Here is a 22,999-nt window from a genome sequence, read left to right as displayed (position 1 = left end):
CACACTTAAATAGTTAAATAGGAGAGTTGCTCTACAAGGAGAAACGTTCGGGGCTTGTGCAGCGCTTCTGCCCTCTGCTTTTCCTTCCAGCAGTCCAATGCATACAAAAAGGCTATTAGAAAAAAAAAAAAAAAAAAAAAAAACAAAACAAAAAAAAACCACTCTTACCTTGTAGCTCCTCGTTACTTGCTGCTTTCTGCAGAGCTGGTAATTTGTTGGGGCTGAGAGCTGCCAAAGCATCGTTTCCAGCCGGAGCTGTACGGCTGCCAGGTCTCACTCACACGGGGAGAGCTTGGACGCAGCAGCAGAAACCTCTCTCCTCCTGCTTAGGATGGGGATTTTCTGTCACCCAGCCACAGCTCACACAGTTTGGTTTGGAAAGCGAAGTGCTGAATTTCAAACAAGCTTGGCAGGGAGGGGAAACATCATTTCCTCGTGTTCTCCCCCCTCCTTGACTCTATCTTCACTTCAAAGGAACCTCAGCCCCACGTACGTATGGCAAGGGACAGGCACCAGTCCTGGGAAATGCTGACAAGGAACCACCTCATCATCTTTTTTCCTCATTCCTACTACAAAGCTGGAGCAGGGAAACTCTTTAAAACCTCCTGTCAGCTCCTAACGTTGCCTGCAGCCAGCTGTTCTCACAGCAGCACCTTGTGGAGCTGCCACATCGCAGCACATTTGCCATGCAGCTGATAGCACGAAACCAGAGCAATTTCCTCATTTGTTTATTTTTTAATCAGCAAAACCAATCTATTTCAAGCTTTTTTTTTCTTTTTTTTTCTTTTTTTTTTTTTTTTCCCTCCAATTATTCCATTCCCTCACTGAGCAGGTCAAAGGCCCCAGGACTCCCCAAACAGGGATCGCAGCTGGGCTGCGTATGGTGCCCTCTGAATTCAATTAGGGAAATTGCAGCCCCAGTTAATTTTAGGCAGGGAGTGGAGATGCCCTTTTCTAGGAGAAGCCCCTTGGAGTTTGTCATTTGCTAATCACTGAGTGTTTAATTGCGAGCAGGCTACATGAGAGCGCGTCTCAAACTCAGCAGATCTCCCCCAGACTTCCTGCCCTCCAATAAAGGAGCTCCTCAACTTACCTTTATCCTCCTAAAAAGCCCAAAGCAAATAAACCTGCAAGTGCTACAACTTTTAAGAGTTTTCAGGTTTTTCCAGTGAATACTGCTGAGGGATTTACCTTTATGGTGTTCCAACAAAGCAAAGGTGAGCAAAGCAAATTTTTTTTTTTTTTTTTTAGGGAGCTCAAGGCTTTGGTCCCATTCTTGATCTCCTCTTTTCCTTCTTTAACTGTTTCTTCATTTTCCGTTTTAACTTTCGTTTGGTGGCGTTGCTTCTCGTTGCCTAATTGGAGAGGCTAAATGGAGATTAAAGCACACGTGTGAGATATTTCTTAAAGTTACCCCCAGCAGGAGAATCTTTGGGAAAAAAAAATAAAGGAAATAAAAGATAGTTCAGGCCATTTAATTAGCTGAAAAGAGGCTTCCTTCGCAGGTGTTACCTTTTGAACCTTGACACTCTGTCTTTGCATGTGTAAGAGTGACCCTAGAGCATGAAGACAGGGCCTGGGGCTGTGATGGGGGGAATATGGGTGGTTTGGGGGGTTGCTGCTGGTTTCCCAGAAGCAGTTTGTTTGTGTTTTTTTTTTTTTTTTTTTTTTTTTCTTCTTCTGGCAGCTTTTATGCTTCACAATCTGTTTTCTAAGGGTAAGAAATATATCAGTGTTTGATTAACTGGTTACCCTTCTTCAAGTGTAAAATGAGACAGTTTTTGTTTTATTTTAGCCACCCAAATACAAGGTGGTGGGACAAGAAACTGATTTATCAGTTGGGTTCTCCTTGCGGCTCACCTGCTGCCTGCTTTGAGAGGAGTCACTGGGGCACGGGGACTTAAAGCGTGCCAAAATTTAGCAGTCTGTGTCGTGTGCATGTGCAATATGCCCTGAGAGCATGCGGGGTGAATGCTTCCAAGCAGATAAACTGTCACTGAGTGTTCCTGTGACCAGATAGCAAACGTCTTCCTGCGAATCTGTGAGTCGAGCTGGGGTTGCTGTGTGAAGCTATTTATAAAGCAGCACCTCTGCCGTCTTCCTGAGGCTAGCTCAGACACAACTCGGGGTTGTGTTTGGGGTCTGTTATATTTGGATGGGAGGTTTCATTCCTTTAGGGTGAGAAGCTCTAAGTTACCCTTGTGCAGGATGCTTCCTTGCCCAGTTGTAGCTAAAGATCAGTGTAGGTTATTCTGGTCTGCCTTGCTATTCCAGCAGTCACCAGTAGGTACAAAATTTATTTTTAATTCCTTCTTTGAAGCTGTTTTGTTGTCTTGCATTACAACAGAATGTCTCACGGCAGGAGAGCTGTGTCATTTTTTATTTTTTTTTGTTATTTCATGGTGAATGAAATGATTTCTATCTATAGCTTTAACACATCTGGAGTACTGCAGGGTATAAGACACGTCAGCATCACCGCTTTCTTGTTTTATTATTAAAAGCTGTCTTCCAACAATTAATTAGCAGATTGGATGCAGCAGAGCGCTGGGCAGATGAGGTAGTGAAAAGTGAGCTGCTCTGCACCTCTTGCTGGGAGTTCATGCTGCTGGAGACAAACAGCTTTTATTTTCTTCTCTCTCTCCCTCTGCCCCGGGATGTTTTGGGATGTTCTTGCTTTTTTGAGAGTTTTTGCTAAAAGGCGTCGAGACAGCGTGCTTCCATCCCTTCCTTTGTATTGCAGTACAGACATACCTGCAGGCATCACGCATCTTGGGACGTTCACGAAAAGCATGTGCAACAGAAAGCTTAGGATGAGCTAAACCAAATCAATGTCCATCCATCCAGGCCCACAGCTTGTGGCTAGAGTCCTTTCAGGGCACTGGCTGCTTTCCCCTATCATTTATTTTAAAAAAAGACTTGTAGAGCTGTAATTCAAGCCTTGCTTCTACAGTGGGTTTCAGATACTTGGCATCCGAGGCCCTAGAGGCAGTCATTTCTGTAGGTATCTTATAAAACTCTCTTGAAGCCAGTTTATTTCTCAGTATAAATCTATTTAACAGATGGAACCTGCAGGCTTCCTGTGCCCTTTACAAGAACGACTTAGTTCTTGCTGCAAGATAAATGTTCCTTTAACTTTCTTGTTGCTTTTGAAGCCTTCGCAACAGAAAAAGGCACGGGAGCAAGACTGGAAGTAATCTTCCATTAGAAAAGTGCTTAAAAGCTAAAGGCTTTATACAATTAGAAAAATGCCACCAAAAGTGATCAGGTCAGGATCTGTCCTAATGAGGGCTGCTCTGGGCTGCTAGCAGAGGGAGCTGCTGATTATCGAGCTCCTGATGCACCAACAAAGGGGACTTTGCATCGTAGCATCCACTTTGCTGGTCCTCCACTGCTGGACAACTATTTGTGGGAACCCCATAAAATTAAAATGATCGGTGTTGGGCTCCTTTGCTTACGGTGTTCATTTTCAGGTGTTAGCAGCTGCACTTGCCAAGTCGTCTGGGCACCAAAAGGGTCACGAACTTGCACTTTATTTTATTTATAAAAGTAGGGCTGTTGCAATCTGTGCATGACCTCACTCTTGTGGGAACTGATCCGTAAGAAACGCAAGATGCGGTGGCATGGTTCAGTGCATTGACAAGGCAACTGTGGGCATAATTAAATATCCTTGGAGTGATCTGAAACCTTCACTGAACTGGGGAAAAGCCACGTTGCCTTCACCAAGGATTCATTTTGACCAAAACTACCCCAAAGGCTAGCTCGCAGGAGGAAGCCACACGTCTTTGAAGAGGCGGATTCTCCCTTTCCTTGCTGGGGGTAGTAGCTATGTGTCAGTCCCTGATGCTCTTGCTTGAGATAAAGCTGCAGTTGTGCTGCATCTGCTTGTTCTCTAGCTGGAGGCTTTTCTGGATTGGTTTTGTGTTTTTTTTTTTTTTTTTTTTCCTCTCCAGACTTAAGCAGAAAGGCATGTTAAATGCTTTTTATGACTCTCCAGCCATAAGCTGCAGGCATCCGACATGAACCCAAGTGGAGACACGGGGGAAGTGGGTTTTCAGAAATAATCCCTGTAAAAGCAAAGGCTGAGGCATGCGGAGCTGGAGCGCCTGTAAAGTTCCCTGACTCTTCTGGCGAGTGCCAACTAAACCGGGAGGCTTCATCCTGCTGGGTGCCAGCCAAGGTCGGGGTTCAGAGCAAGGCAGGGCGCAGCCTCCTTGCAAGAGGAGGCTGAGCTGGGGGCTGCCTGCGTGTGGCTCACGGGGAGGGAATTTCCACCCAGCTCTGTTTTTATTGACAATAGCGCGAAGCGCCAGACGAAATTATCTTTGGGCGAAGATGAGGCCGAGTCCTGCTCCATAAACACAGCATCCTGACTCGATTTTAACCTCGCTGTGGCTTCTAATGATGTGACATCATGCAGGGGCCAAGCTATTCTTGCTCTGAACTGCTGCTTCTGCCTTCAGCCTTGCTTGTCTCTGCGCAGGATAATCTCCTTCTTCCTGTGTGAATTAGGAGGAGCAGCAGCAGAGGGGCCCCTAGACCATCCCGACTCCAAACAAAACACCACTGCAAATAACCCTCTCTTCCCTCCCTGCCCTGGTTTCTCTCCACTGCTGCAGAGCAAATGTTTGCATCTTGGAGAGGGCTCGAACAGGCAGTAACTTGCAGGCAGGAGGAGGCTAGCCCTACGTGCACAAAACCCATTTCCAGGATAGTTACCTGGCGAAGGTAAGGGGGATGTTTTGCCAGGACCCAGGCGCATTTGAGAGAATATCCAGGCTGCTCTTTCTCCATCTTGCTTAACAAGGCAAATGTGGCAAGGTCCAGCGCTATGTTTTGCTTCGGAGATCTCCCCGTGTAAATTTAAGGTGTTGCCTATGCTATAGAAATGCCCTGATTTGAAATATCAAAACACAGCCAGGGCAAACCTCAGGGAGGTGGAAGGAGGAGGAGAATTTTCTTGGTTCGCTGTGACTTGTCCTGCAGCAATTGATTGTAAACTTGCCAGAGTGAAAGAAAATTCCTGGTGTGGGCACTGCTTTTTTTTTTTTCCCACACCTTTGTTGAAAACTGTTCTTTGATGCTGCAGGCTTGCAACCACGGCTCTGCTCCACCTCGGAGTTGGCAGCATTTCAGCAGCAGTGGGTGTTATGAAATTCCTGCATTTCTAAGGCCGATGCACGCGCTGCTTCCCAGCGAAAGATGTGGCTGTGAGCTGAAGCTGTAGGAACCGTGGGGTGGTTTTGTTGCACTCCAGGGAGTGCTCCTCACCGAGTTTGGGAATCTCTGGGCCAGTTGGGACTTGGAGGTATTGATTTGAGGAACTGGTTCTCTGCAGAGAGCTGCTGGGGGGGCTGAGGGAAAAGGGGGAATGCTCCTTCCAGGAGGTTTTTAACATTCCAGGGATTCCAGGAGAGGGGTCACAGAAAAGAGGAGGGGGAAAAAAACCTTCAGATTGTCATCAACAGGAGCGGTCGCAGCTATGAGGCTCAAAGAAAAAGCTTGGCTTGAAGTCTGTTTGAAAATGCAAAATCTCCAAAAGCAATTAACTCTGCTTTGAAAAAAACAGAAGTGTAGTAACGGGGAGGGAAACGTTTCTCTACCGGTTCTCTGCTGGGCACCAGGATGTGATCGGATCTGCAGGCTGCATCGAGATCAGGTTACTGTGCTCCAGTGGCCTTTCTGCTGGTGGCGAGAGGCTGCACAAGGCTCTGAGAGCCCCTTCTGGATGGGGAAAAACAGGAAAACTCCCAGAGCGATGGGAGGAGAAAGGGGGTTACAGAGGGGCTGGGTGTGATGGGTGTCTGGTCTCCTTGGTCCTGCTTGTGCTCACTCCAGCATGTTTTTTGCTGGGAGATGCCTGAGCTCAGTCCTGAAGCAGTTGCACAGCTGCAAAAGCTGGCGTGAAGCTTTCGGGTGTGCTTGATTTTGGAGGGAGCAACCTGGAAGGTGAGCTTGTGCAGGGTTTAGTCAGCCAGGTTAGAGACACGCAATAAATTTGTCTGTTAAATATCCCCCAGATCTGAAAATAGACTCCCTGTTTTACTGTTACGCAACAAAGTTATTTTTTCTTTATAAATAGAAAAAAATAAAAAAAAAATTAAAAAAAATGCTGTTAAGGTCCGAAATATTCCTTCACCTCCATATGAAAGCAGACACTGTCTGTGACAGGCTTACACAAGCCCTGGCCTGATCCAACCTGGCGTTTCTTGTACCCCCCCCTTTGTCCTGGATCTGGCGTGTGTGGGGCCAGAACTGCAAACGTGCTCCTGACCCTTTGTCAGCCCTCGGTGCTGCGAACCTGCTGGGTCTGTCTGACGTGCTGGGCTATTGTGGCGGATTGTTGACACTTCAGTTGAAACCAGTTATGCTGGGCCGCTTTCCTGCTTGCTCTGGGTGTTGGATTGTTTATGAGAACATCGCCTCCAGAGCGCTCGGTGAGTGCCAGTTTAACCTGAAAGCCCGCTGCCATCCCGTTCAGCAGCAGAAGCGTGGGGGTTGCGCTGTCTTGATGCCTCTGCTGCCAAAGGGTTGCCCCAAACTGGGTTCTGCTTCTCGTTCTGTGTTGTGGCAGTTGGATCAGAGGCTTAAACCCACTGCTGGCAGCATGAGGGCTGGAGCAGACCGAAGGAAGGGTTGGGGATGTGGGGGGGATCCTTTATTCCAGCTTGCACTTGCCTCTTTGGTCCTAAAGCCATCGTGCAACCAAATGGCTAAGAAATTCCTTGGGGGGAAGGTGGAGGATCAGCCCTGTGTCACCTCAGCCGGTTCACATAGAAATCATTTGAAATGACTTCTTGTACCCACAACATTGTCATAAATCCATCACCAAGGGGTCTGGCTACAGCGAGGATTTCTGGCTCCCCGTGTCAGGTCCTGACTTCTCGGTTCCTCGGTCGTTCCCTGCTATGAGAAAGCAAATCTGTTAAAATTCAGCGATTCCAGGACAGGTCCCTGGGTCATTCCTGCAGCATTCTGCTGCTTCTAAAGTGCACGTAGAAATCTGGTGAGAGGCCCTGTGCCTGGTGCAGTCTTGTGGTTTGTGTTGCCAGTCTGAAGATGACAATGATCGGTTCCTTCAGGGTCTTTTTGTGGCCTGCGTGAGCTTTCTGGCATGATTCTGACCTTTGGTGGCTACAGGACATAGAGACAGAATAGAAGGGGAGTTTAGGGAGCTTGGTGCCATTTTCAGCTTCTGTAGGGCTCCATAGTTGCCCCTTTGATATCTCAGTTTGCCCCATTCCATCTTATCCTCTGCTAGTGCTCATACTGATTTGCTTCCCCTTCTTGGCTGTCCTCTTCTGTTAATGATTTCTTGGATCCTTGGCCTTATCTCTTTCCCCTTTTGTGTTCAGCTCTCTTTGTAAATCTCTGCCTGCCTCACAAAACCTTACTCGGCTCTGCCAAGCTCTACCATGTATCTGGCTGGCAGTAGATTAGGGTTGAGTTTGGAGATAACATTGTTCCTTGGGGAACAGATGATGGGAGGAGGAGGGTGGGAGAAGAGGAAATTGGAGCAGAATGGAAATTGTTGGGGCCTTTTCAAGAGGTGTAAATCAAAATGAGTGTGTTGCAAATCTTGTGTTTTGTTCATAAATTAAACAGCTCCGGTTTGGTAGCACGAAGTGTGCTGTCTGTATTTGTATGGCACTTAGGTAAGACAATCTTGGACAGTCCTTGACGTAGTAGGAATGTGAGCACTTTTTCTACTAGTGGCATTATTTTTTTATTTATTTTTTTTTACTGAATTGGGGTAAATTTTCTTCCCCACCCGTGCCTCGGTTTACCTTCTGTCTCAAGACATCTCTTACACCCTACCAAAAAAAGCTGATGCCCCTGTTCTCGTGTTCATCAAGGCTTCCTTTGTGGTGTGAGGCAAGTGTCTGCTGCAGCAGATGTGGGTGACCAGATCCTGCCTAAGCAGCGCGCTGGAGACGCGTTCTTGTTACCGCTGTGCTATCACAAGACTTTGTGGTTCGGAGGCAACGCATCGTCCCAGGAGCACGCCTGGTTGTTCATCTGCCACCCTGCAGCGCTGCAAAGGTTTTGGGGCAGTGGGCGAGGGGAGAAGAGGACCAGAGGGTGCCCGTTCCCACACCTCGCTGCTCCTCCTGCCCCCCCCAGGCTGATGGCAGCAGATCGGAGCAGACTCGTTCCAGCCAGCCCCGGGCCAGCTCCTCCAGAACCGGAGGTGTTTGGAAAATGCCTCTGAGAAGCGAAAAGGACTCGGGTTACAGCTGCGGGGTGGATCGGGGCTCCCGCAAGGGCCCGCCTAGGGGAGGACCCAAGGAGGGCTGGGCTCGCAGAGCTTTTCGCAAACTTGCCTTGAGAAGCCCGTGGTTCGCAGCCCATCACGGAGCGAGCTTTGCCCGAAACTTTGCTTGGAGAAGGCACTTGGCTTTTTGTGGCTTTGGGAAGCATCCTCTGTCCTCCCGAGATGGGGATCTCCTTGCTGAAGAGCTGGGCTGGTGTCCTGTGGTGGGGGGACCAGTGCTAAATGTCAGGTTTGGATGCAGTGGTTGTGCTTCCAGGTAAGAACGCTCTTCTTTAGAGTAAAACCTTGTTTATGGCTTAAATGATGACAACAAAAAGAAAAAGGAGCAGCGGTTTGAACGTTTGGCCAAGGAAATTTACCTGCAGTGGACACCGGTAGAAACAAATTGGATTAGAGTCCCTGTAAGCCGGCTTCTATATCCATTGTTCTGTTTTAATCAACGCTAATTGTGGTTTTTTGGGGGGAGGAGGGGACATAAAACCAGCCATTCATTCCTGTTCGTTTCCATGCAGCGATCGATGGCTGGTGGCTTGTTCCCAAACGCTAAACCTCCTCCCAGGTCTTGAGGAGCTGAGCAGCATTTTCCACTTGTGCAGGCAGGAGGAAACGGAGAAGGGAGGACGCTTGCACCTTTACTTTGTGTAAAAACTGAGTTTACTGTGAGCCCAGAGCAGTGATTACATGAGTTAGAAGGGGAGAGCGCGCGTGTGTGTGTGTAAAACTCAGGCAGGGAGAAAAAGGCATTCTGCACTCGTTTTGTGTGCTCACACAGCAGTGGTTTCTACCAGGGACTGCCTGCAGAGCCAGACTCGGTGCGAAGGGGGAGAGACTTGAGCCGAGTTTGAAGCAGTGTGGTTAGAGCAGAGGACAGCTCTGTGCGTTGCTCAAAGGGCCGCTGTGGTCGTTGCAGCATGTTGCTAGCGTTTTGTTTTCCCAAGTCAGCAGTACTGCCAGGGGAAAATCTTGTAGGATCCCGTTAAAGAGGGTAAGGCCACGGATGGGGGTTGCTCGGACACTGAACAATAGGCTCCTCCAGCTCCTTTGTGCATCATGGCCCCAGCCTGCCTTTCTGTCTGCTTGCTGCTGTGGGCAGGGTGTTTCTTTTCCCCCTGGCCTGCTAAATTCTGATTTGCAGCATTGTCTGCCCTCGCTGCCAAGCTCCGTGGGCAGTTTTCTAATTGCAGAGTGGCAATGAGCTGGTGTGCCAGCTCCCAGGGCCTGCCACAGGCATTTACCTGTCATTTACCCCACCCAGCTCGTGGAATTGCAGGGGTCCAGCTCGTGACCTCGCCACCTTTCAGAGGGATCGCGGCTCTCCGGCTTCTTGCTGTGCTCCAGCTGGGTCTTGCCTGCAGAAGCAGTTCAAAAACTGTCATTAGGATTAGGGACTTTCTCCACTGCTGCTTTCCACATGCAGAGCACGGCTCCTTTGTGGGTTTGTGCAGCTCCGTAGTCCCCTCCCCCTGTCTGTGTACCACTGAAGTTGGGGTAAAAATTGTGAAAAAAGTTCACAATTTGGGAGCGAGCACTCAGGAAGCTGGCGGGGCACATCATAGCTGCTGAACTTTCTGCAACAAAATCCTAGAATCATATCAGGTTGGTTTCTGTAATGTAGTGGCAACTAAAGGTAGCTTAATCTGGATTTAATCTGGTTTAAAGGTAGTTTAATCTGGATTTCATTTGTTTTAGTGTCTGCTCAGGAATCACTGAGGAAAACCCTAGATCCATCGCCATGTAATTTCACTTGGATATTGCAAGGCTTCTTAAAATTAACTATGGTATGAGCTGTCTTTGTGCTACAGCGTGCACAGGCAAGCGCCTGTGCCATGATGATCTTCAGACTTGTGTCCTGAGGGAGGGAGCATTTAACACTGCTCCCCAGCAGAAATATGAATGGGATTAAAGGGCCCTTGAAACTTGCTCCCTGCTTATGTGGGTGGATAGCGTGGATGGGGCGCTTTGAACTTTGATGCCACTTCAGGTTCTTCCAGCCTTCCTCCCTGGGCAATCCTTGTACGTAATCTTAAAAACAAAGTGATTTATCTGACTTTGGCAGTGGTTTCCTTTTTGGTTTGGGGTTTGTGCTTTCAAAACTGTTTTTGCAATATGAACAGCCTAGCCCTGGATTTCACCTAGATGATTTCCACGTGGAGATGTGGTCGGTGCCTCCCCAGATACACCCTGCACAGGTGGGCATCTGCTTGCCTGTGATTCACCGTGGTTGTGTTCATCCTGTTCTGAAGCTTTCCTCCCTTCCTCATTCTTCCATCGCTTTCTGCTGTTGAAACCCAAACCAGCGACCTGCCAAGTCTCCACGTGGTATCTCGGCAGCACCTACTTGGTTGCTTTCACCCCCTGAGCTGAGCTTGGACCACGCTGCTCTCCCAAACATCCTGAAAGAAGGATGGAATTACTTTATTGTGCCCCACGTGTCCCATGGGATCGGTTGATTTCTCTTCATCCTTTTTCCTCACCAGCATTTATAAGGATATTTCCCTATTCAGCAGCAGAGATGGGATTTTTAAGCGGAGTTATGCTTTTTTTTTTTTTTTTTCCCCATCTCATGGCAGACGCAGCCACGTGCTGAAGCAGGTTGATGAGGAGCCCACCAGGCAGTGGAGATCAGAAATTTAGGAGCACGGCAGGCTTTCCAGACCCAGTCATCCTGTTTGCACAGCTCGGCGGTGTGCGCAGGCAGGGCTGGGTGCGGTGTGGGTGATAATGAGCCAGCCTGCCCGCGATTACCTCTCCTCCCTGGTACCAGCGACAGCGTTGCTGTTGTGCCAGGAGCTGCTGCTGAAGCGTCCAGGAACACGGGGAGGTTGCTGCCAAGAGAGCAGAGGAAGATGTAATTAAGACTCCTGAACTCTGTTGCGGGTTCAGGGTGATTAAAATGAATTGTAAGTGGGTAACTGTGTGCTTTTTTTTTGTTTTTTTTTCCCTGTCTGGAGAGGATAGCGCTCTTGCTGCATGGTCTCAGGCTTTCCCTAAAATGAGAGCAGTGGCTGAGCTCACGAGAGGACAGGAACCAGTGACTTCATGAGCAGAGCTCAGGAGGGTAAGGAAAAACGATGTCACTTTTCAGCACCTCGCGGTGCTGGGAGGAAGGAGGCTGCAGGCTGGGTCTGCCCTTCCCAGCAGGGACCGCAGCCAGCCCTGACTTGAGATTTCCAAGCCCTTGGTTAGGAAAGGAACACGAATATCTGCTGTGGGATGTAATGCTTGGGCTTCTCATCCCTTGGGTTCGTTCACAGTGCTGCGTTTGTCGCTTTTTTTCCCACAGACAGGCAAAGATGTGTCAATTACCAGGTTTAAATTCTGACCCTAAAGCTGTAATGTAAAGCATCTTTCGGCTTAACGTGCTGCCTCGCGTTTGGTTGCCCACAGGACAGGAAGTTAAAATGTCAGAGAGGCACACGAGCTTTGAAAATTAAGACTTATTGTCACGGTCCAGACAAATGGCTTACCTGCTCTTGCTCCCAGCAATGCCCAGTGCTTCAGAGAAACGTGGAAAGCCCTTCCTGAGACTTGCACATCTCTTCCTATCAAATTGTCACCGAGTATAATGAGTCTTGAATTGCAGCCTTGTTCCAGACCTGAAAGGGAGTTGCTTGCTGCACAGGTGACTTGCTGGTTGGTGTTTTGGAAGCGTGGGATGCTGACCCACATATTGCTGTGTAGCCTCGAAGTGCTGCAGCTCTTCCTGATGATCCAGCTCACCCAGACCCAGCAGTACGTGCAGGCTTCTTGCTGTCACTGACTTCCTTGGGCCCGGCTCTAGGTACTTTTCCTCTTGGTTCTGACTTCGGAGAGCGCTCATCTGCTCTGGAAGGACCAGCAAATGCTGTGTGTAGTGGTCTTCAGGAGCAACGGTGAGGTTATATCAGCCCTGAAGGGATAAAGCTACCCTGGGCGAGATGAGATGAACCAGAAGCAGCAGTCCTGGGGACTGCACCAGCTGCAGGGGCTCATTCTCCATCAGAGTTTTTTTAGCGATTGAGTGAAAAACCTCCTTTGCTGCTGCTTTGTTTGCACATTTCTGAAGCGGGACATCTGGGACAACAAAAATAGTTTTGTCTGTCATCCCTGCGAGGCTGCGTGGGGCAGGCAGGGAGAATCTCTTATCAGATCTGGCAGGCATTTGCCGGGAGCGTTCAAGGTTTCGCTGCATCCTCAGCATGGCTTTGAGGACAGATGAGGATCCAGCTCAGGAGATGTGATTTTTTTTCTCTCTTACAGAATGTTTTCTTGTATTTGAGGCTGTTTCTGTGTGCGTCAAGGGCACTAAAGCGATGCTCAGCATCCTGGCTGGTAAGAATTGTGTGGGCACGATGAGCTAACGACACTCTGCTCCCTCCTCAGGACAGCAGCGATGAAGCACTGCTTTTACAATGAGACCGTGGGGTTCTTCTACAACAACAGCCGCAAGGAGCTGACCACGTACTGGAGGACGAAGGACGTCCTGGTGGTTGCCCTGGGCCTGACGGTGAGTGTCATCGTGCTGCTGACCAACCTGCTGGTCATCACCGCCATCATCATCAACCGCCGCTTCCACTACCCCATCTACTACCTGCTGGGCAACTTGGCAGCTGCCGACCTCTTCGCTGGCATCGCCTACATGTTCCTCATGTTCCACACGGGGCCCAGGACCGCCGAGCTCTCCCTGAAGACCTGGTTCATCCGTCAGAGCCTGCTGGACACCAGCCTGACGGCCTCGGTGGTCAACCTGCTGGCCATCGCGGTGGAGAGGCACCAGACTGTTTTCACCATGCAGCTGCACAGCAAGATGTCCAACCAGCGCGTGATGATCCTCATCTTCTGCATCTGGGTCACGGCCCTGCTGCTGGGGCTCATCCCGTCCTACGGCTGGCACTGCCTCTGTGCCCTGGAGAAGTGCTCCAGCATGGCGCCGCTCTACAGCAGGAGCTACCTGACCTTCTGGGCCATCTCCAACCTGGTCATCTTCCTCATCATGGTGGTCGTCTACACGCACATCTTCATCTACGTGAAGAGGAAGATGACGCGGATGTCCAAGCACACCAGCTTCCACCCCCGCTACAAGGAGACCATGATCAGCCTCGTCAAGACGGTCACAATTATCCTAAGTAAGTCCCCTTTGCTCGAGTCGAAGCCCTGATGCTCCATTCTGGGTTTTGTGGGGCTGCAGGTGAACGTGTTTGGGTCATTAGGGGCTGGGAATTGCCTCTCTGCTTCCCTGAAGCCGCTGGGGTGCTGGTTGGGTTTGGCTGCTGGGTAGTTCAATGGTTTTGGGACTGAATTTTGTGCGAGCCGTGGTCGGGGCAGGCAGGCGGAGAGAATGCAAGCTCCCAAATCCCTTCTCTGGCTAGCAGAGAGAAAAGGGGCTGTTACTGATGTCGTTTTTGTAATATCTGACTACATTCAGGTGCTTTGGGCAAGCAAAAAGCCCTCTGCTCTTCCACGGAGCACGGCACTAGAGCCCATAGACAGTCCTTATCAAGAAGGATTCATCCTTTAGAGGATGGAAGGAGGTTTGGGGCAGACACCACAAGGTGACGGGGAAGACAATGAGGGAGTTCTGTCCAAATTCCTCCGACTGTTTACTGGCACAAAGCACTAAACTTTGCTCCGATTTTTTTTTTTTTTTAAGCAGCTAGTGCTGGGTCTGTCTGCTCTGGTAAATAAATTACTGGGACGTCTCAGCTCCTGGTCTGGGGTCTCCAGCAGAGCGCTAAGTGCCCGCGAGTTAGCGGCTGGGTTCGGTTTGTAGTGCAAATAGGAGCAGATCAGGGACTGGAAGTGGTTGGCACTGAGGCTCTGCCTCTCCAAGCTATTTAACATCCTCCAATACCTAACCAAACACCGTTCTGTGCATTTTGTCTCTGTGTAAGTTGTGCAGAGGCTTCTGTCTGCAATCCCCAGACAGCAGCGAGTGTGTGGGTATCTCCGAAGGACACCTCTGAGGAATACTAGGGATCTAACAAGGCAGGCTGGCGTGCTCGTGAGCTGATCAGCAGATCACGGCGTTTTAAAATCTATTTTACTGGGCTAGCAATGTTCCTTTAGAGCGAAATAAATCAACACGTTTGGATTTTCTGCAACCCGGCTCGACTCTGGGCTTACGGTCACAACCCCTGGCTTGTAAATCTTGCCTGATAAGTGCAGAATTTGCTCAGTCAGGGAAACCTCGGAGCTGCAAACAAAGACTACTCCCTTGCAAACTCCTGCTGGCAGCATCGGGCTCGGCAGTGGGGGGAGCAGAGAGGAGCAGCCTCTGCTGCTCGGTGCGTCCCTGCTCGGGGGCACTCTGCTGCTTGCTGCGTCCTGTTGTAACTTGCAGGCACCGAAACTGGGGGGGTTGTGCCTGTTCCTGCCTTCTGCGGGATGCCTCCTTGCCTGCCTTGCGATCTCGCCATCTCTTGTGCACAGCTGGGAGCTCCGGCTGCCTCGGAGCTGATCTGATGCAGCGTAGAGGGGCTGAAGAATAATTTGCTTTTTGTTTTCTGCAATCCAGAGCAGAGGGGAAAGCTTTGTTTCCTCCGTTTCTTCCTGAAAAGTTATCCGAGGGGTCATCCCATGGTAACAGCAGGGCTGCTTAATTTTATGGCACTTCAGTCTCCTCTGGAAGAGGGTTGGCAGAGTGGGAGTGCTGGGCTACAAGGAAAAATGCGATTGATGCTTGGTGCATCGCCTTGTTTTGGGATATCCCGTTCCTCTTATTGTCCCCACTCCTGGCTTGGCTTGCCTGCCTTTGTCTTCTCCCTCGAGTGAGTAAAGCTTGGGTCACAGGAGGCTTGGAAAAGCTGCTGTGGTTTCACGAGGAATTTGGTGGCTGGGGCTGGACAGAGCAGGGAGGAAACTCATGTGGAAAGTCGAGGGAGAGCGAGGAGCTCCTCAGGCCTCTAGGACTCCCGTAACCCTAGGGCTTTTTCCCTTTCCTGCAGTATTGGAAGGAAGTGACTGTTTCATACAGGTCACTCACGCGGGTAGGGACAAGGGGAGGAATTCCCCAACCCAGAGCCAACACCTTCCAGCTCAGCCCTGGCGTGTGCTTGTGACTGCAGAGGGTTTTTTCCCCTCTCCCCACGAAAGCCCTGGTGTAATTCCTTCTCCACCCTAGTTCCCTGGCCTTCTGCAAACTTGGACTCTGCTCAGAGGAATGCTTTGCGCCTTATGCATCAGAGGGTGTAGCTGCTGGGGAGCCTGGAGGAAGCCGAGGGTGCGGTATGGAGGCTGCATGCCTCCTCCATGCAAGGCAAAGTACCCACGGCGTAAAAATCCTGCAGGTCCTGGGCACTCAGAAGCCCTAGAAATCAATAAAAAGTTCAAGGTACATCTGGAAGGTGGTGGAGAGTTTCCCACAGGCTGGTTGAGCAGGACGGGATCCCCCGATGAGTAAACCACGGGGCTGAGTTGCTGTGACCATGCTAAGGGGATGATTAAGAGTTCAGACTTCTTTTTGGCATGCTTTAGTTTCCTTTAAGGAGCAAAGCAAGCAGCTAAAACTTTCTAGGTACTCCTTTTTCCCCCCCTTCCATCTTTCAGATTCACATCTTTAATATTCGCCTGGCTTTACTTAGTGCTGCTGGGAGCCGGGCTCTCCGGAGAATCTGGCTTTCATTGCAGATGCTGAAAACCTGGCCAAAAAAGAAAGTTGCGTCACAAAACAAGCAGGTCCCTTTCCTGCGGATTGACTGGATTTAAAGGAGAAGCGTTGGACCTTCCTTCGTGACAGCCAGGCATCTATTTTATCACTTTGCTAATTTTAAAGGGGGCAAAGCAGAGTGCTGGCCGCAAGTGCAGGGAAAGCTGCCTGGCCCAGATGTGGTGGCTGCTGTGCTGACCTTCTGGGAGCACAATTTGCTTAAATAAAAAGGGTTGCAGGATGCGGTTGCCTATAATCATCCCCAAACACTTCTAGAAACCCTGGAGATCCTTTACATGCGCTCCCCTGGCTCTTCCCCAGCGCGGCGTTTCGTTTAATGACAGCTTTGAATTCAGCCTCTCGTTTTGGTGCGACTCCTCTGGCTGGTGTTCTTTCCCGTCTCAGATGTTTTCCAGTAAAGGGTGTAGTTGTGAAGTTCTCGGCAAGCCTGGTTCTCTTCCACCCCTTCCCAGGAGACGCAGCAGGGTGCAGCTCCCGTGCTTCAAGACCTTCTGCATGAGCTCCCGGCGTGCTGCTGGGCGAGTGCTCCGTTTACGTCAGCCTGAGAGTTAAAACCGCCACCGTAAAAAAAGGATTTAGGAGCTGCAGGCACCTCCCACTCCATGCAAAATAGCAATTAGCCCAAGAGCTGGGCAGGTGGTGGCAAGAACAGACTGAACCCGTGGTGGAGTCCATCCGGCTCAGCCCTCGCGTTGGCCAGCCCATCGCTCGGCGCGTGGTTGTGCAGGGTGGACTCCCCAGTGTTGGCCACAGCTCTTCCAAAATCCCCGTAAGCTGCAGGGACAGTGAGGATGACTCCGTTCGATTTGTATTCCTCTGGCTCTTCCCTAACTGTAATGGGAGAAGAAGGGGACGCTCATCACAAAGCATTTTGTTTTCCCCAGCTAGGCATGGACATGTCTGAGCATTGCTTGCTGATAGGAAGTAGAGAATAATTTTCCTCCTTTTGCTTCCCTGTGGCTTGTGTTTTCCTTTGATTTTTAAGTTGTTCCTATCAAACCTGCAAGTTTTTTCCAATTTTTTCCAATTTCCTCCTTATTTTCTTCCACCTCCCTCCTGCTGAGGAGGGGGAGTGGGGGAGCAGCTGTGTGGGACTTGGCTGCCCGTCGGTGTTAAACCACAGCAGCACTTCATCTCCACTCTGTAAAAGCAGTGAGGGGAGAGGTAAGTCAAGCTACTTGGAAATGTCTGTGAATGAACAGGGTGGAGGAAAGGGGGGAAGAAAAGGCAACGTCTCCATTTTCAGTAGTTTGTGGCAGAATCCTCAGGCTTCCTCCCAAGCACGAAGCAAAAATTTAGAGGGGAAACTGGTGCTTTCCCTGTTTAATTTTTCCACTACGTAAAACACCAGTTGAGCATCCCTGTGGTGAGTGACTGGGCAGGGCCAGGAACCTGCTTTTTTTTTTTTCTCTAACAGGGGTTCTTCTCTTCCCAGGTGCTTTTGTTATCTGCTGGACTCCAGGACAAGTCGTGCTGCTGCTGGATGGCTTGGGCTGCAAGAGCTGCAATGTTCTAGCGGTGGAGAAATACGTCCTTTTGCTGGCAGAGATCAATTCGTTGATAAACGCTATTGTCTACTCTTACAGGGACAACGAGATGCGTAGCACGTTCCGGAGGATCCTCTGCTTCATCTGTTATAGGAATTCCAAATACACACCCACGGTGGTGAAGTTGAACACCACAGACCGCAGAACACTTTCTCAGAACGGGCACTTTACCGTGGACTCCTCTATTTAGCATCGCTGCTCTGTGGTGGCCACTTTCTGGATTTTTTTAAAAAAAAAAAAAAAAGAGCAGAGGCTAAGAGCAACCTGCTTCTAAAGCAGTAGAGACCTCTCTGTTGTGCTCAAGCATAAATGTTTCTATAGAATGCTTGTCATCGATAAAGGACAAGGTGCTTTTAAGGAACTGCTGAACGGTGCGTTGTTTAGGACAAACGTACTTTGAGTAGTATTGTTATTAAAGACTGCTATTTCTAAAGCAAGGTTGATTTAATTTGGCAGCCTCTAGAAGCATGCTGTATGCAACGGGAATCTCGTGTGATCTCTCCACAAGGAAAGTATTCTCTTGGTAACTTCAGTATTACTGCCTTCAGAAATAGTCATTCCGGTGGTAGCGTGCTCCAAAGACCCAAAGCCCTTCAGTTTTACTCATCGCTTCCTAAACAGAGCTGCCTAGTGTTTCCCAAGAGGGTCTTATTCGGGTTGTGTTCCACACTTTTCAGGCGTCGTACTCTTCTTAAAGCCTCTTCAGAGAGGAATCTGTTTGAATTGCTTCCTGAGAAGCAGATTCCTGCTTTCCGAAGTGTCTGTTACTGAATTTCAAAGTATTCTGGGCTGCTGGAGGATGTCTTAAGAGCACCTAATTCCTCCCTAAAATGGAGAGTGGTGCTGTAACTAACTGCAGTTGTGTTTGTGTTCTGCTAAGTGATACCATGTGGTATGCACAAGTTCATTGCCTATTCATAAATGTGGAGTGAGTCATGTTCCCATTAAGCCATCTTTCTACTCACTGAAAGCCCTTTGGGACAGGTTTAGGTTAGATTCCAAGGCAATCAGTATTTTTGCCTTAGGCTTCCATGTGCAGTTTGTACCTTAATATTCGACTGTGCCAATAATGTGTTAAGTCTGTTCAAATGTAGTCTTTCTCTCAGCAAAGCACCATAAGAAGTTAGCAGTATTATTTAATATCAGTGCAAGTAGGATCTAGTTTTCTGAGCAAATCCATTTGCTGCATCTGACACGCGATGTCCCTCTTGTGAGGCCACGAAGAGCAGATGCTCTGCTGGCAGAAGAATATTCGTGGCCAAGGAACTGTAAATGCTTTTTGCAGGTTTCCCTCACCTTCACCCAGTTAAATTTTTAATGGTGTGAATGTGCCTGCATCAGTCCAAAATCTAGAGTCATGGGTTTTTGTGAGAGCGGAGAGGCTAACAGAAGGCAGTCTCTTTGAGTATTTGCATTGAAGTCTAAACTTGGAGTTTCAGGGTTTTTTTAATAAAATGGCCTGGTTCTGTCAGATGACCAGCTTCCTGATGGATCACCTCAGGTGACTTGGCAGAGAAGACCACGTACTGGAGGGATTGTTGTTCACATGCACGTGTATGGACTTTATTGCAGAACATGGTCAGGAAAGTGACTGTGTTAAGGCGACACACTCTTGGATGGATGAAAACAGCCTTGGAATATGGTTTTGTGTCCCAGAGACTCTTTGAATAAATACTTTGTCCTGGGTTTTAGAAACAAGACTTGGAATTTTTCCCTATTTCCCCTGCCTCCTCCCTTCCTCTCCCCCCTAAAGCCCTGGCTCTGGGAAAAGTGCCCTTCTCCAGTTTTGTGTTGTGATGCTGGAAGGGACAAATACCAACCTTGATGCTTGCATGCACTGTAAGGTGCAGTGTGTGGGACTGCCCTGCCACTGCTCTGCCTTCTAGGTGGGCAGCAGGGCACTGCCTGAGTGTCCTGAGGCTTCATAGCCTCCAGAAGGTGTCTGGAGATGTTATAGCCTCCAGAAAGAGACCAGGAAGAGAACTGGAGGAAGTAAGAGAGAACTGTAGCCAGAGCAGAGGGTAAGACCGAGACTAACAGAGTCTTGGTCCTCTGTTTACAAATACCAGGCTTGTCTCATTTTTAGAAAATGACTCACCATTAAAGTATACAAGGCCCCAGGGCTAAGAGAATGGATAATGGGTTTTATTGCCAAATAATTCTAGTTTCCTTTTCCTTGGAAAAGACTGATTTGGGATATCAGGCTGAGTGTACGTGCTGCAGGTGGTCAATCCGCAGGAGCTGGAGGAAGACTAAATAGTGAAATGCCTGGAAAGTTGTTACTGGGAGTGAAGCTGGGATGGAACAAACTTAGACATTTTCTCTCTGTTTCTCTGAACATCCCCAAAGCAGGAAGTGCGTGAGTCCTACTTCAAGCAAAGATAATTTTTCAAATAAATACATGTCAAGCTGCTGCTGCTCCTTAACAAAGGAAGGGGGGTGGGGAGGAGAATGACTGTATGCGGGGTTAGTACTAGTCTGAACTGTAAAATGGAATTGAATTTAGTTGTGAATGAAATCTTTGTAGAGGGCGAGATGACACTGGGCTCCCAAAAGCACTGCAATTGGCTTTTATGCCCAATTGGGCCTCTAATGGGCTGCACATGTTCTTCCCTGAGGGCTTTGCTAACTGGCCTTACCTCACCCTTCTGCTGGCTGGCTGCTGAGCTGGGTTCCAGCGATGTGATCCCGCTCTGACAAGTGCTTTCGTGCAGGTACCCTCAACACAAGCAGACGTGATTGCTGATGACTGACTCGTGATGCTTTATTATCACCACATAGAGGGGATCATATTTTTTTTTCCCCCAATATTTTAAATGGCTTATTTGAATTTAGCCTGATGGCCCTACTGGTATAAGTACTAAATTCTATGCAAATCTGGAAAGTGTATCAAGGATTTGACCAGGTTGTACCAAGCAGAACCCAGGCAAGGTCAATGCTTTTTGTATAAAAATAGTCTGATTAATAATGAAAACTGAATGTACCAGTGCAGCTTGTGCTCTAGCAGTCTTCAAAATGCATGTTTTCAGAAAGGTGAATAGAAACTCCTGAGTGTAAGGAAGAAAAAAGTCCCAAACCTTTATTGGGGCTTGCTCCTGAGTGATGGCTGCTGTGCATCAGGAATGGAGAGGAAATTCTTGGAGATTGCTCTTCCTGGGTGACTTGGGACCCTTTGATTTCCAGTTTTTTCCAGCTGGCTGCAATAGACAAGAGAACAGGGAATCAGGAAGCATAGAAGCTAGCCTGGAGAATGCTGTTTTCAGTGCAATTTTGGAAAGAAATGGTGACTCAATGAAACAAATGATGGAAGGATTTTAACAACCCTCCCAGCAATGAAGATGGGGGAAGCAAGAATGGGAGCTATAAACGGTGCATAAAGAACTCGCAGTGCAGAACAGGGAGGTTTAAGCTTTTCAGTGTTGTGACAACTTCTCATCCTAGTTTAGTTTTGAAACACACAGCCTGGCTGAACTGTATGGAGGCAGGAATCACGCTGCTGTTGTTTCCTGCTCGCTGTTTTGTGTCCTAAACAAGAAGCTGCAGAAAAGGGTGTGGTGCTACTGATTACACGTTAATTTTCCAAACCTGCTTAGAAGAGCTGAAGTCTAACTCCGTCACTGAGTAGGGAAGGGGCTGGTTGCTGCCAGATTTATGGGGTAGCTCACTCGTAAAGGCATGATCCCCAGCCTTTGGTATATCTGTCTTAAATGTGGTTATATCTACTTTAAATTAGCTATCTTAATACCTCTCGTGTTCAGGTAGAGAAGCTTCCTCCCCCTTTTCTTTTTAAATCACAGCATGAAACTGCCTTTTAAGGTTCATTGCTGGTTTCACCACTTTTTTTTAAAGAGGAAATCTCCCTGGAGGCTGAAATTAGCATTTTTATTTTATTTTTTTTGTCAGGCATGTGATTGTTCTAGGCTTGCTTTGCATTGGGTGGGAGGAAGGAAGGGACACCTAGGAACTATTTGAAAGGGATCGAATGTGGGACAAGTGGGAACACACAACTGGATCAAAGATAGGCCGTACAGCTCCAGGAATGAGAGGTCATGCCTTGCTGACTGGTTGAAATTCCTGAAGTAAGCTGCTGCCAAAAGTAATACAGATTTTGGTGCGCGTTTTTGGGGAGGGTAATGCTGGGGACTAATACTGTAGGGACTGATAGACTTCGAAATTTTTTTTATTTTTTTTTTTGGGGGGTGGGGAATGCCTCCAGGAAGGGGGAAGACAGAAAAAAAGAGGGAAAGTAAGATTAATAAGGGGAAGCTGGTGATGGTGTGTTTTTCTTTGCTTTTAAAGGTTCAGTTCTTCCTGACCTACTGAGACATGGAAAATGGAAATCAATCGTGCTGATGCACTTCTGCATTGGCCATGCTTACGGTTAAGCTTTCTGGAATCGGTTGGGCTCTTCTGGGTCTGGGACAATATTGGAATACCAGGGTAAAGGGGTTATTTTTAATGTGCAAGGATGGCTGGCGCAACACCTGTGGTCCCTGGTTTTTTAAACCATAACATGATCATAACATGAACTGAACAGAAAGTGAGAAGAGCCCACGTTTCACCTTGTCTGAAGGCTGTTACAGCTCAGTCCAGCTTCAAACTGAGCTTCTGGAGGATGATGCTACCTTTCTAACTGGTCTTGACCAAGTTTTGTCCTTAGGCTGTGGCTGTCACAGAGAATATCGAGTACATCGTGGCAGCGAGAGGTAAGTCTCCAAGTCATCACGCTTCAGTGCTAGCTTGAGACGTTCCCTAAATTTAGGGAAGTCATTAAAGTTGGTGATCTGATGTGAATGTCAACCTCGTATCCTTTAGCCAGTTATTTTCAGAGTTCTTGGCATGAGCGTATTTCCTTTGAGTACTGGGATGTTCCAGGGAAATTCAGTGTTTTTAGCTGATGCTGTGAGTATTCCTGCACAAGGAGTACTTCTGGACCTGTTGCTGTTAGTGCAGGATTTTTTGGATATAATCCTCTCAAAGGTGAGTATTCAAGCCAAAAAATGCCCAAATTGTGTTCTCTGTGCGTGCTGCACCCAGCACTGCCTGCCCTTTCACCTGGCAGGACGATCAGAAAGTTTAGGGTGAATCGAGCAAGGTCACAGCAGGTCCCAGAAGGAAGAGGTAAGGAGGAGCTCTGATTCACATGTGTTCCCCAGCAGGGAAAATAAAGCTGTCCTTTAGTTGTTCACACCCACTGGCTGATAAATCCTGTGTCAGAGTCTCCTCAGCAATGGTGACAGAGCACTCAGCTGACTCCTGCTTGGCTTGCACCCAAAAAAGAGCATTTGGTTGTGTTGTGCTGTCCCTTCTCGTGCTAGAACCAGCCTTACCCCTCAAGCATTTATCTGCTCACTGAAATCAAGGAATACTCAAATCATGCCTAGGAAGATCTGTCCTGCATTACACAGAAATGTGCCTGTAGATGTCTCTAACGCTCCAGTGTCCCTGTCACACCCTTGTTGGTCTGAGCACTGCATGGAAAAGTCCAAAGGCAGCAAGAGAATTTAAGTTTTATAACCATGAGGTCATCCAGAT

The 22,999-nt window shown here is 48.5% G+C and overlaps 1 protein-coding gene across 9 annotated transcripts; it reads left to right on the top strand.

Annotated features, from left to right (window-relative positions):
* Window positions 1-936: 936 nt before the first annotated feature.
* On the top strand, window positions 937-17,688 carry LPAR2 (lysophosphatidic acid receptor 2). Of its 9 annotated transcripts, none has more exons than XM_068664497.1 (4): window positions 1,037-1,217; window positions 11,231-11,330; window positions 12,635-13,377; window positions 17,353-17,688. In XM_068664497.1, exons 3-4 carry the CDS (start codon window positions 12,645-12,647, stop codon window positions 17,652-17,654), a joined length of 1,035 nt encoding a protein of 344 aa, XP_068520598.1. In that variant the 5' UTR covers window positions 1,037-1,217; window positions 11,231-11,330; window positions 12,635-12,644; the 3' UTR covers window positions 17,655-17,688. The 9 variants fall into 9 exon arrangements, with proteins under 9 accessions (XP_068520595.1, XP_068520598.1, XP_068520600.1 ...); XM_068664499.1 differs by having other exon boundaries at window positions 11,224-11,330; XM_068664500.1 differs by lacking the exon at window positions 1,037-1,217 and adding an exon at window positions 8,394-8,528 and having other exon boundaries at window positions 11,224-11,330.
* Window positions 17,689-22,999: the final 5,311 nt, after the last annotated feature.

Source organism: Anas acuta, chromosome 32 (assembly GCF_963932015.1).
Source record: "Anas acuta chromosome 32, bAnaAcu1.1, whole genome shotgun sequence".
Lineage (NCBI taxonomy): Eukaryota > Metazoa > Chordata > Aves > Anseriformes > Anatidae > Anas > Anas acuta.
The sequence above is the reverse complement of the archived record's forward strand: the minus strand, read 5'-3'. Positions and strand labels throughout refer to the sequence as shown.